At 49.8% G+C, this 13647-nt stretch overlaps 1 protein-coding gene across 1 annotated transcript in view; it reads left to right on the top strand.

Annotated features, from left to right (window-relative positions):
* The window catches only part of HERC1 (HECT and RLD domain containing E3 ubiquitin protein ligase family member 1), a 114220-nt gene that overhangs the window by 68342 nt on the left and 32231 nt on the right, over positions 1 to 13647 (top strand). The window contains exons 43-50 of the mRNA XM_015420137.1: positions 1627 to 1826; positions 5262 to 5530; positions 6758 to 6810; positions 6914 to 7114; positions 8541 to 8715; positions 9586 to 9856; positions 10831 to 11044; positions 12324 to 12560. Coding sequence (XP_015275623.1) covers positions 1627 to 1826; positions 5262 to 5530; positions 6758 to 6810; positions 6914 to 7114; positions 8541 to 8715; positions 9586 to 9856; positions 10831 to 11044; positions 12324 to 12560 — 1620 coding nt within the window. The remainder of the gene's footprint in view (positions 1 to 1626; positions 1827 to 5261; positions 5531 to 6757; positions 6811 to 6913; positions 7115 to 8540; positions 8716 to 9585; positions 9857 to 10830; positions 11045 to 12323; positions 12561 to 13647) is intronic.

Genomic DNA, 13647 nt, shown 5'->3' with positions numbered 1-13647 from the left:
GGGGAGTAGTGGTAGCGGCTCCAAAAGCAGTTCAAAAACAAGAAATTGCAAGTAGATAAATAGGTACCGCTTCGGTGGGAAGGTAACAGTGCTCTGTATGCCTTGGCGTCTAGTCATGCCGGCCACATGACCACGGAAATGTCTCCGGACAGCGCTGGCTCTTCAGCTTGGAAACAGAGATGAGCACCGCCCCCTAGTGTCGGATTCGACTGGCTTTCAAGCAAGGGAAACCTTTACCTTTATGGCTATATGGCTGTTCAGTATATCTAAGAACCATGAATGAGCCATGCATGTGTCCAAAAATCCATACAATGGGGCCAGGGGGGATAGGAGATGAGTTTCTGAAGAACGTTGGGTTTACAGAATAACATGAAATGTCTATGAAAACATTAAAGAAAAAGGGGGTTTAAAAACTTCAAAAACAGTAACAGTGATGTCTGAATAACTGTAAATGTAACAAAGAAGTTTTAGAGGGTAGCCATATTATTCCGCAGTAGAAGAGCTGGGTTCGAGTCCAGTATCACCTTAGAGAACAACAAGATCTTCGATGTGGTCTCCGTGTTTCACACCCATGGGATTCAGTGCGCACGCGCTGGATCGATCGGTGCTGTAGCAAGCTCTTTTCTAACGGATTTTCGCGCCCAGTCCCTCCAGGCATGTGCAGGAACCCCACCGCGCATTGTGCTCACTTCAGTTTCATTTTATCACATTTTATCGCAAATGTTCTTATGTCCTCTGTTTCGGTTCATGTTTCATCTATATACTAATAGCCAAGTGTCTCCAGTGCATGCGGATACTTATTTCCGCAAACTGGGGGTACATGGAGGCTCAACAGAATTCCCTGCACACTTGAGGCATTACTTAGGTGTGCAGAAAAATCTGACATGTTTAAAAAATATATACGGGTAGCTGCAGTTGACGAAGTTCTCCGGAACAGCGTTTCTTTCGTGAGGACTTCCTCTGAACAGGACCACAATAACAATTGTGTCTTCTATTGTTGTGTGTTCATCATTGTATGCACTGACATTAATAGCAATAGCTTCACAGAAGTCATATCCTTAACGCTTGAGTTTAAACATAGTTTGTTCAAAGCGGGCAGGCGAGACAAAAGCACACCCAAACTAACCAACCGTGATCAGATTACTAAACTCCAAACTCACAAATACATAAATATAATGTAACATGAAAATGCCAGTGTGCAAGAATTCTAAATACACAATCAAAGCTAATCACACTCTTTACAAAAATTCATCCAAATACAAAAACTGGTTCATTCGTACCCCATGCTTTCCCAACAATATGGGGACGCCAGCCAAAATTACAAACCAACTGTATGACGTGAGCCAATGAAAACAACCAACAGTCTGTATAACGCAGTCCTCGCTGGTGTGATTCCAACTGAAGTTCGGTAGATGGACATGCAGTTCCCACCATATCCAAGTTACTGTCCGTCTCTTAAGCCTCGGCTCTGTCTCCATTGGTATGACACAGAAGAACCCTGTCTCCATGTCCCCTCGACATCTGAGCCCTCATTATGATTTTCCGCTGTTGGCAATATGCAGTATTTAGTGGTAGCTCCTGTTTACGTGCAAAATAAAGAATGTGGTTTTCTTCTCTGGTTTTAAGCGGGATTGTACCGCTCTGTACAGGCTCACAGGAACCAGACTCGGAGGGAGGGGATCTCCTTGCCGCAGGACCCCGGAGCGCTGTATGACTTCAACTTGGACGAGGAGCTGGAAATCGACCTGGATGACGAGGCCATGGAGGCCATGTTTGGGCAAGACCTGGCCAGCGAGAACGACATTCTGGGAATGTGGATCCCAGAGGTATTGGACTGGCCGACCTGGGTGTGTGTGCACGCAGCTGGGGCTGCTTTGCTTACTTACGTCACGATTCCTAGACCGATTTTTCGTTGTCTAAATAACCCTGTGTGTTAAATGTGTTGTCGAAGGCTTTCACGACCGGAGTTCATTAGTTGCTGTAGATTTTCCAGGTTGTGTGGCCGTGGTCTTGGCATTGCAGGACCTGACGTTTCGCCAGCAGCTGTGACTGGCACCCTCAGAGGTATCACACAGAAAGATGGAGCACTCTCTGTGTCAAGGTAACGCTGTGCGTTATCCCAAGCCAGTCTGTTTTTAAATCTGTTTTTATTTGTTTTTAAATCATCATTGACCACGATGTACATCAAAAGCATTAAGCAAGCAACAACCAGAGATAAGGATCAAGTCGCGTCAAAAGCCTATTATGCAACAGTAAAAACTATTTTAACTGTTTGAACATTTATCAACCAGTAAGGAAGGGTAAGAAGTGCTGGTAATGATGCTACCTCTGTCAGTAAGGCCCATGAGAGGACTGGATTAGATCTGGATCTTAGATGTAGAAGATTTTTGTATGTGTACAGTAGAGAGCTAGAAGAAAAGCCAAGAGGAGTAAGTAGCCAATCCTCATTAACCTTGTCGTTACTCAGGGCTATTTTTGGGCAGGAATGCACAGGAACGGAGTTCCGGCTGGCTCCCGAGTTGGCCACGCCCAGCAGGAACTCATTAGCATAATAGGCCACACCCAACAGCAGAAACTCATTAGGATTGGCTACATTAGGGGTGTGTGGCCTAACATGCAAAGGAGTTCCTGCTACAAAAAAAGCCCTGGGTTTTGACAACAAACAAGGTAAACAGAATAAGAAGGGAAAGGTGGGTGTGGCTGGATGAGTACACTTCTGGTAACACAGGGGTGTGGCCTAATATGCTAATGAGCTGTGCTGTCAGGGGTGTGGCCTAATATGCTAATATGTTTCTGCTGTTGGGTGTGGCCAATTATGCTAATGAGTTCCTGCTGGGGTTTTTCTACCAAAAAAAGCCCTGTCGTTACTAATACTTACTTGGAAGTTTTCGGGCTCAAGTTTAACGGTTCGAGCAGATAGCTTTTTGCCGCTTTTGTCTCTGTGCCCGTGAGCGAAATTTGCTTTTTCTCAAGGAAAGAAATGATTGTGGCGTCTTCTGTTTTGGAAGAGGAGTAAGCAACCCAAATATTTGATCTGTTTTTAAATGAGAGAGCATGCTAGTGACTAGCTGTCCCCTCTGCTTTTAATCAAAGCACTTGTTCGTTCTAAGACTGACTGTCTTTCTTATCCCTCTTGGTTGTTACTGAAAGGTCATATTTTCCTCTGACAGTTTTGAGCCTTCTACTTCTTGCTGCGTTCATGTTTGCTCGATATGAGTATCTTTGGGGTTCATGCTCATCTTGCATGATTGAACCATCAGTGCTACTGGGCAGTTAGTCATAGTTCACAGTTGTTTTGAGGGGGGAGGGAATCAAAACTCTCTTGCGACAGGGCCTGCAAATTTTTCGGAGGATCTTCCACAGGAAATTGCATTCTATCATTACTTTCTTGGTCCATCTGTCCCCCTTAAAGATGGTATTTCATTGAAGAGGTGCAAACCTTTTCCGGCGTTTGCCTCGGCAGAGGTTTTGTGCTGGACATTTTGTACCACCATCAAAGCCTTTTTCCTAAGTGCTGATTTTGTCCCCGTTCATCATAGATCTGCTTGATTATTTTTTTCTCTGGTAGTTCTCCCCAGCTCTTGCAAGATACGCTGTCGAAGGCTTTCACGGCTGGAGTTCATTAATTGTTGTAGATTTTCCGGGCTGTATGGCCGTGGTCTTGGCATTGTAGGACCTGACGTTTCGCCAGCAGCGGTGACTGGCATCCTCAGAGGTATAACACAGAAAGATGGAGGACTCTCTGTGTCAAGGACTTTGACACATCTTGACACAGAGACTACTCCATCTTTCTGTGTGATACCTCTGAGGATGCCGGTCACAGCTGCTGGCGAAACGTCAGGTCCTACAATGCCAAGACCACAGCCACACAACCTGGAAAATCTACAACAACTAATCTTGCAAGATACCTCGCCCCATTCTCCTCCGCCAGCCCCCATCACATTAGAAACAAAACAGAAAGGCCTCTGTCTCCCATTCCGGTGGAAGCAAGTATGGACGGGAAATGCTGTGAAGGGAAGCAATGAAAGCTGAAATACCACAGAAAAGCTGTGGTTTATAGCGCCATGACCAATGTTCCCTCTAAGCTGTGGAGTCTTGTGAGCAAAAAATCTACTTTGTGAGCTACCGGCATTAAAGTTGTGAGCGAGCGATTTGGCTGCTGCATACATTAGTCTGCTCTGGAGCCATCTTTCCTGAGTGAAGACAAAAATGTGTGAGCCGGAGGCTAAAAAACTGTGAGCCGGCTCACACTAACTCAGCATGCCATCATCGAAGATCTCGGAGATTAAATTAAGCAGGTGCAGAAAAACATTCCCAACTTTCATACTTTGGGAAGTTTATTCATTTATTAAATTTGTTAATCGCCCAATCTCTTCAATGCAGGGCTCTGGGCGATGTACACCATTCATAAAAACATCAAGATAAAACAAAACATTAATAATGTACATGAGAACATAAGAGAAGCTAATGTTGGGTCAGGCCAATGGCCCCTCCAGTCCAACACTCTGTGTCACACAGTGGCCAAAAATACCAGGTGCCATCAGGAGGTCCACCAGCGGAGCCAGGACACTAGAAGCCCTCCCACTGTTGCCCCCCCCCCCCAAGCACCAAGAATACAGAGCATCACCTGCCCCAGACTGAGAGTTCCTATCTGTACCTTGTGGCTAAGAGCCACTGGTGGACCTCTACTCCATATGTTGATCCAATTCCCTCTTGAAGCTGTCCATGCTTGTAGCCGCCGCCACGTCCTGTATTTCAAACAAGAAGATGGCGTATAGAATTTTATTGTATTTTAGAATTTTATTGTATTTTAACCTCTGTAAGCTGCCTTGAGCCAGTCTGCACTGGCAAGGCGGGATACAAATTGAAAATAAATAAATAAATAATTGGGCCCATTTCAGACTGCTGGCCACTTCGGAGGCAGGGGAGAGGAGGGCAAAACAGATATGAAAAGCAGCCAGAGTTTTGATTTTGTAGCCAAAGAATTTGGCTCTTGTGGATCTCAGATCACAGGAACAGAATTCAAGAAAGGGTAAATATGTGTAGATTGGTAATGAGCGGGAGGTTTATATATTTTGGTAGATCTGGCACAGAGTTAACCTTGCTCACCTTTGGATGCCCTCCCTGCGTAGGCGTGTGGTTGTCCTGTCTTAATACTGAGCTATCACTAACCACTGTGGACAGCTGTGGATTTGAAAACAAAACCCGGGATGTGAGATTCTTCACGTGCACGAAAATAACCCAGTGATTATGTCGCGCAGCATGTATGTGAGTCGGAAGACCGGGAAGAAGTCGTCGTGTGCGAGCTGTGCGAGTCCAGCGTCGTCAGCTTCAACCAGCACATGAAAAGGAACCACCCGGGCTGCGGGCGCAGCGCAAACCGGCAGGGGTACCGCAGCAATGGCTCTTATGTGGACGGATGGTTCGGGGGCGAATGCGGAAGCGGGAATCCCTACTACCTCTTGTGCGGCAGCTGCCGGGAGAAGTATTTGGCCCTGAAGAGCAAGTCCAAGACCTCGGCCTCAGAAAGGTACCCAAGGCAGCGTGGCCCGTGGGCCGTCCTTCTTGAAAACAGACATATTTTTTTAAAAAAAATTTTTTTGAAGTTTTATTGAGGAAATTCCATTAAAAATACATTCAGAACATTAATACATGGACTAACAATTATGCTACAATTGGAGCAATCTAAAAATATAAACATAACAGTTGGAGAGAACATAATTATAGGTTCAATCAGATTGAACATGGAAGAAATTATAAAAGCACATAACCTGTCAGCCAAAACGTTAAGTACTCGATGCAATATAACATTTTGGCGTTGCACCTCAGGACTATAAGAGATCAATGTATGTAGACAATAGGGAAATAATCATTTTTCCATTTAGCAGTGTTTTGAGATGAATAGCCCCAAAGGTGTTTCGTTAATGGGAGCCATTTTTCACTTAAGTCAACCCTTATTAGATCTGGATACACTATCTGTTACCTTGTCTAAAATACACTATTCCCATAGTTTAGCATGCCAGTGGTCAATAGTAGGGGAAACATTCCTTTTCCGATGTTGGGCAATAAGGCGTTTAGCTACAGCTAGCATTATCAAAATAAGCTCTTTGCGAGCTGGAAACAGACATTTGAGGCTCCTTCCGTTTGAGGGGGGAAGGCAGGAAGCTTGGACTTCAGAAGGCAGAGTGTGTCACGTGGCCTAGGGTTTGGGTGGGAGACAGGTTGAAATCTCTGATCGGCTCCATTTGGAGCTTTGGACAAGTTGGGGGTCTTTATTGTAACCCACTGAATTGCCAGGAATATAATATGAGATACCCGCGTCTGAACCCACCTGGGCCCTTTGGAAGGGCCGTGCCTCCGAGAACTGAGCAGACGCCTCGCATGCAGAAGGCCTGCCCCTGGCACCTCTGGCTGAAAGGGTCTCCTAACCCTGGAGAGCAGCAACCCTTCTTGCTTCCAATTTAGACTGCTTAATACAGTTTGAGTCCAGAGGCACCTTTAAGGTATCTGAAGAAGCGTACACGAAAGTGCCCCTGGCCTCAAACTTGGTTCTCTCTGAAGAAGTGTGCCTGCACATGAAAGCTTCTACCAAGAATAAAACTTGGTTGGCCTTAAAGGTGCCGCTGGACTTGAACTTTGTTCTGCTGCTTCAGACCCACACGGCGACCCCACCTGATTTCTAATTGCTTAATATTTATCTAGGAGTTTGAGACATTTAATTGTGTGGAATAAACTCACGGTGGTCCTTTCTCCCCAGGTACAAAGGGCAGGCACCGGACCTGATTGGGAAGCAAGACAGCGTCTACGAAGGTACTTCCTGCTTTGTTTTGGTCTTGGTGGTGACGTCCTTGGCTGGTTCTGGTTTCCTGTGAAAATGCCGTTCCCTAACCCCAGTCTCCTTATCGGAGGGTAGAAGACTGGGACATGCTGGATGTTGACGAGGACGAAAAACTGACCGGCGAGGAGGAATTCGAACTCTTGGCTGGACCCCTCGGGTTAAATGATCGCCGCATCGTGCCCGAGCCCGTTCAGTTTCCAGACAGCGATCCGCTGGGCGCCTCCGTCGCCATGGTCACAGCCACGAACAGCATGGAGGAAACCTTGATGCAAATCGGTAAACTTTGAAAAGCAGTCGTCCAGAGCCTTGCACCCTCCGCACGCTTGCTTTGTAGCCGTGGCCACATAATTGACTTGATTCGTTAATAGATGTGGAAGAAGAATTGTTTGCCTGTTGTGGGATGGGTGTATGCAGTGTTCCCTCTAAGCTGATTTAGTGAGAGCTAGCTCACGGTTTTTTAGCCTCCGGCTCACACACTTTTTGTTTCGGGAACGAGGGCTTTGGAGCAAATTGATTTATGCAGTAGCCAAACTACTTGCTCACAACTTTAATGCCAGTAGCTCACAGAGTAGAATTTTTGCTCACAAGACTCCACGGCTTAGAGGGAGCATTGTGTGTGTGTGTGTGTGCTGCATCCACAAAAGCTAGAGAGGCAGCCGACGTTTCCTTCCTTCCCTTTTTGGCGAGGGAATGTGGGATTCCGTGGGTGGAGCCAGAAGTGAAACCGAACACCGTTTTTGTGGTAGGTAAGGTGACGTGGAGAATATCTCCAAGCTATAGAAATGCCGCCTGGCCCCCACCCTAAATGATCACATTCGATATTTTTTGTAAAAGCCAAGCCTTTTTACTTGTAGGCAGCCGTATGGGCACCCCACGCCTACTCTTGCCTTCCCAGCTTTCTGTCCAGTGAATGCGAAGGTACCAAGCGGAAGATGCTTAACTCTGATACACATAAGTGTTGTTCCTGCGTAATACAGTCAAATGGCTCAGTGGGGCACCTGTTTTGCATGGCCTCCTTTCCCTGGGGAAGTCGCCGCCCCCGCATCACCCCAGCATTTCTCGGTATGAGCCAGGGGCCGTTTGTGGGGAAATAGCTGGCCCAGAGAATTCAGCGTCAAGGCAAGAATTGCTGGTGTCCGGGGAGTGAGCTTTTGAGCCAGCCCTCCAGGTGAGGAAGAGCCCTTCAGGATCCAAACAAAGGTCCACGGAGCCCGGCAGCTCATGATTCTGCCGTCGTGTCCCTCCCGTGGCATGCTGGAGCCAGTTTGGTGTAGTGGTTAAGTGTGCGGACTCTATTCTGGGAGAACCGGGTTTGATTCCCCACTCCTCCACTTGCAGCTGCCGGATGACCTTTGGCAAGCCATAGTTCTGCCAGAGCTGTCCTTGAAAAAGGGCAGTTTCTGTCAGAGTTCTCTCAGGCCCACCCGCCTCACAGGGTGTCTGTGGTGGGGAGTTTTTTTTAGGGTTGTAAGCTGCTCGGAGACTCCTTCAGGTAGTGAAGGGTGGGGTATGAATCCAGTCTCTTCTCTCTTCTTCTCTTCTGTCAGTTGAGGTGCCGGGATAGATAGTGAGGGATGGGGAGGGGGCGTTCCTCACCGGGGCCTGCACGTGGAGCTCTCCGGGGCGAGGGCTCTCCTCCCCATTCCGTGGGCCTCACCCAAGCTCCCCTTCCTCTCTCCACCCCCTCCTTCCCGGCTCGCAGGCTGCCATGGTTCCATCGAGAAGAGCTCCGCAGGCAGAATCACCCTGGGGGAGCAGGCCGCGGCCCTGGGCAACCCGCACGATCGCATCATGGCCCTGCGGAGGGTGACGGCTGCGGCGCAGGTCCTCCTGGCCCGGACGATGGTGATGCGGGCCTTGTCCTTGCTGTCGGTCAGGTTCGTTGAGCTGCGCTTCGGTCGGAGGCCCCAGGACCGTGCCTGGGAACTGTTCCAGTCCCGATTGGGCTCGGCATGCTTTGGTAGGGGTGGCGGCCAGGTTTTGAATGGAGTAAAAGACTGAGCTCGTAAACGCTTAGGGTTCAATCCACGGGTCATCTTCCACCAGAGGAATGGAGGGCAGGGGCAGTTTTCACTCATTCTTCTCTCTCACTGCAAATTTGTGCTTTGCCCCCATGAGAGCCGGTTTGGTACAGTGGTTAAGAGCATGGACTCTAATCCGGGAGATCCGGGTTTGATTCCCCACTCCTCCACTTGCAGCTGCTGGATGACCATGGGCAAGGCATAGTTCTGACAAGAGCTGTCCTTGAAAGGGTAGTTCTGGAAAGAGCTCTCTCAGCCCCACCTACTTCACAGGGTGTCTGTGGTGAGGAGGGGAATCATAGAATGTCAGAGCTGGAAGGGACCTTGTAGGTCATCCAGTCCAACCCCCTGCACTCTGCAGGAGCAGAGCCAAAAGAGAGCCCTACAACATACCCGAAAGATGGCCGTCCAGCCTCCGCTTGAAAACGTCCAGCGAAGGAGCCTCCACACACCACCCCCCCCGCGGCTGTCTGTCCCACTGCTCAACCACTCTTGCAGTTAGGCAGTTTCTCCTCATATTTAGCCGGTATCGACTCCCTTGTGATTTCCCCCCATTAGAGCTAGTCTTGCCATCCGGAGCGAGAGAGAAGAGATCTGCTGCATTCCTTCAGAACAGATCTGAAGGGAGAGGAGTTTGTGAGCCGCTCTGAGACTCCTTCGGGTAGTGAAGGGCCACGGGGTATGACTCCAGTCTCTCCTTCTTCTTCCTCTCCCTCCCCCGGACAGCGGTTCCAGTTGCAGCCTTGCCGCCGGCCTGGAGTCCCTGGGCCTCACCGACATCCGGACCCTGGTGCGCTTGATGTGCCTGGCCGCGGCCGGGAGGGCGGGCCTCTCCACCAGCTCCTGCGTGGCGTCCGCCTCCTCGGAGAGGTCTCGCGGAGTGCATAGCAAGATGAGCAAGCCCATTTCCTGCCTGGCCTACCTCAGCACGGCCGTGGGGTGCCTGGCTTCCAACACCCCGAGCGCCGCCAAGCTGCTGGTCCAGCTGTGTACCCAGGTAAGGTCGTCTCCTCCTCCCTTTCCTGGGTTTGTATTTTCTGCAAGTGCAACTTTTGTTCTTTCTCAATATCATGGGAAATCGTGGTCACTCGTGTTAGAGAGGGAAGTCTGAAATCTGGCCTGGGCGCAGACATCCGTGGGAACCAGGCTTTAGTGACTGGGACCAGGCCGGGGTGGGGGGCGTTACCGATCCCAGTGGGAAAGCACGCCCCGGAGCTCTGCACAAGGTAGAAAGTATAAAGCTCTCTCCACCCGGGGGGCTCAGCAGAGGTTTCCTGGCATCATTCAGCCAGGAAGCCGCTGTTGGCGATGCGCGTGCCCTCGTGCGATGGGACTGTGCAAGCAGTGCAGCTGGATCTGAGGGACGGATCCGAGAGCAAGTAAGCAGGCGAGGGCAGAAGTCCCATTACTCGCTGCTGCTTTTCCTTGCCTGGCTCCTTTCTCACTTACAGTAATTTAAGGAAACAGATGAATTAGTAGGAGTCGTATACGACTTAACATCACATAAAGCTCCAAATTGTTTAGATTCATAAATTGTTCGTTATTCAACATGCTTCTTGTTATTAAACATACTGTTGGTTATTTAATACATGCATAAAATGCAAATGACATGTAGACGGACTGGGGATTTGGAGAAAACTCTGAATAATGTTTCAGGTTCAAGTTTCAAAAGTATATCATTGTATAAAGGATTTGGTGGAATTACATCAGATTCAACCATATAGTTAATGAGTGAATACCAGGATGCTATAAATTTTTCTTCAGATTTGCCGGAGGAAAGATTGAGTGTGCTAAGTGATATTTTGGACATAATGAAGTGGTCCCAAATACGATTTTGCCAGGATTGGATTCTTGTATTTGATTGAAAAGTTAGCATACTTGCGTGTGCGTTTGCATGTGGGGGGTGGGGTGGCGGGACAACTGGTGCTGTTGATTATCTACAGCATTCGCTCCGTTCCTCCTTGTCTGTAGAACCTGATTTCAGCAGCGACAGGTGTTAACTTGACCACGGTGGACGACCCGATGCAGCGGAAATTCCTGCCCAGCTTCCTGCGAGGGATAGCAGAAGAGAACAAGCTTGTGACGTCTCCCAACTTTGTGGTGACCCAAGCCCTCGTGGCCTTGTTGGCAGACAAAGGGGCCAGGCTGCGGCCCCATTACGACAAAGCGGAAGTGGAAAAGAAAGGTATTTGTTCTGAGCACGGAGGCTGTTTCAGCGCCAGAACCGCCAGCGGGATTTCCCCTGGTTTCTCACCAGGTTCCTTCGATTTAGAAGTCCAGGCTGAGAACATTTCGCCAGAGGCGTTTCAGCTCCATTGAAGGCGGGGGGGAGGCTTGGATGTGGGCTTCCTTGGGTCGGAGTTTTGTGTGCGGACAATCATAATAGACGTTATCCACCTGCAAAAGAGACCCGTCAGTCTGTTTGAGTGGTGAGAGTAGGACTTAGCTTTTATGGGCCGTCTTCTGTGAGAATAGCCCTTGGGTGTGCCATAACTGAGTGTGGGAGCGAAAATCTTGACTGTGTCCAGGAGTCATTTCATGGAAAAAGAGGTGCTGGAGCTCATTAGCATAACTCATTAGCATAACTCATTTGTATATGCCACGCCCCATTACATCACCGGAAGTGTGTCAGAAGGCAACACCCACCGCTCAGGCTCCACTGGACTGTTTTGGATTCCTAGCTATCAGGGGGGGGGGACGCGCAGATCTGCCCTCGCAGAGGAGGGAGAGCTTGTACCTGAATAAAACTTGGTCTTAAAGGTGCCACTGGACTGTTTTGGATTGCTATCAGGGGGGGGAACGCACAGATCTGTGGAGGAAGGAAGGAAGGAGGGAAAGAAAGAGAAGGAAACAGAGAGAGAAGGAGGGGAAGGGAAGGAAGGAAGGAAGGAAACAGGCTTCTTGCTCCTTGTGGCCTGGGGCTGCTGGTAGCAGGGGGTGGGGCTTGTTGCATGTGCCCGCCCCCTGAGCTCTTTACTGCCGGAGCTCTGCTCCTGTGCGCTCCTGCAGGAAATGACCCCTGACTGTGCCTAAGTGCAAATGCTGCTGCCTGCGTTAACTGAATGATTGCGCTTGGGAAGCCGGTGGGGCTGATGACTTCTGTAGTCAAGAAAGGCCAACCCTTGGGCAGGAGAAACTCTTGTGGGGCTGTGCCTTTAAGAAAGGGGGCAGAGGCCCCCAAAGCCCCACTGTAGCTATGGGCCCAGGAGGAATATGTTGGGCTGGGTGGGGCATGTATCCTGGAGTCAAGGTTTTGTAGGTCATAAAATGTGGAGGCATTGGGGGGGGGGGGGGCTCCTCCCCTCCCGGGCTCCAGAGTTCACTTCCGGAGAGGCGGTTGCGCGTAACGCGGTCTGTTCGTCTCCGTTCTCGGCCCTCGCCTCGGCCTCGCCTCGTCGTTCTGTCTAAGCAGGTGCGATTGCCCGTTTCTATGCCCACCCCTTCCTGTGATCCTTCCGCTGTAGGCCCCCTGGAGCTGGCCAACGCACTAGCCGCTTGCTGCCTCTCTTCAAGGTTGTCCTCACAGCACCGGCAGTGGGCCGCCCAGCAGCTCGTGCGGACCCTGGCCGCTCACGACCGGGACAACCAGGCCAGCCCCCAGACCCTGGCGGACATGGGTGGAGACCTGCGCAAGTGCTCCTTCGTCAAGCTGGAGGCTCACCAGAACAGGGTAAGGCGAGAATCCCCATTCCGGGAAAATCGTTCATAGAACATAAGAACGTAAGAGAAGCCAATGTTGGATCAGGCCAGTGGCCCCTCCAGTCCAACACTCTGTCACGCAGTGGCCAAAAACACCAATTGCCATCAGGAGGTCCACCAGTGGGGCATTTGACCACTCTGCGTTCACACGGCATTTTAGCCTCACATAGCCCCAGTTGTTGGAGGGGATGTGGGCAGCCTGGCTCTTAACATTCACCACTGGTGGACATGCCCTCTTATGGTGCAGTATTGGACCACTGTTCTTAAACTGGTATGTGATTTACCAGACACAGTATCCCCATGGGGCCAGAACTTGTGTTGCTTAACTTATGGGAGGGGATAGATGTTCCTGCTGTCAGGAAAGATCGAGGATGATCAGGGGTCTGGAAACTGAGCCCTACAAGGAAAGGCTGAGGGCCCTGGGAATGTTTAGTCTGGAGAAGAGGAGACTGAGGGGGGACAGGATGGCTCTCTTTAAATCTTTGAGGGCAAGGAGCTGTTCCATTAGGCAGCAGAGGAGAGGACCCCGAAGCAACGGGTTTAAGTTACATGCAGAAAGGTACAGTCAGAGTGGTTCAGAGGTGGAATCGGCTGCCTAGGGGGAGGTGGCGAGCTCCCCTTCACTGACCGCTTTCAAGAAGAGGCTGGACGAATATTTGTCAGGGATGCTTTAGGCTGGTTCTGTATTGGGCAGGGGGTCGGACCAGATGGCCTGTATGCTGTATGGTCCAACTCTATGGTTCTATGTCTTATATGTCAGCAGCAGCCGAGACTTTAGTGGCCAGGCACTGGAAAAATAGTATGCAACCCTAACCGAGTATGTGGTTCAATACGTTATGGGGATACCTGGCGATGGACAAAATATCTGTGATGTTATTTCCTCGGTGGAGAATCCGGACTTAAATTCAGATTATTTGAAACATTTGGTTCCCTTTTCTTGAATATATGGGAAGAGGAAGAGATTGGGTTTATACCCCGCCCTTCAGTACCTGAAGGAGTCTCAGAGCGGCTGACAAACTCCTTTCCCCTCCCCCTCCCCACAACAGACACCCTGGGAGGTAGGTGGGGCTGAGAGAGCTCTCTCAAGAA

The sequence above is a fragment of the Gekko japonicus genome, unplaced genomic scaffold (assembly GCF_001447785.1).
Source record: "Gekko japonicus isolate JY-2015 unplaced genomic scaffold, Gekko_japonicus_V1.1 scaffold369, whole genome shotgun sequence".
Classification (NCBI taxonomy): domain Eukaryota; kingdom Metazoa; phylum Chordata; class Lepidosauria; order Squamata; family Gekkonidae; genus Gekko; species Gekko japonicus.
Note: the sequence above shows the minus strand (reverse complement) of the source record. Positions and strands in the feature narration are given on the sequence as shown.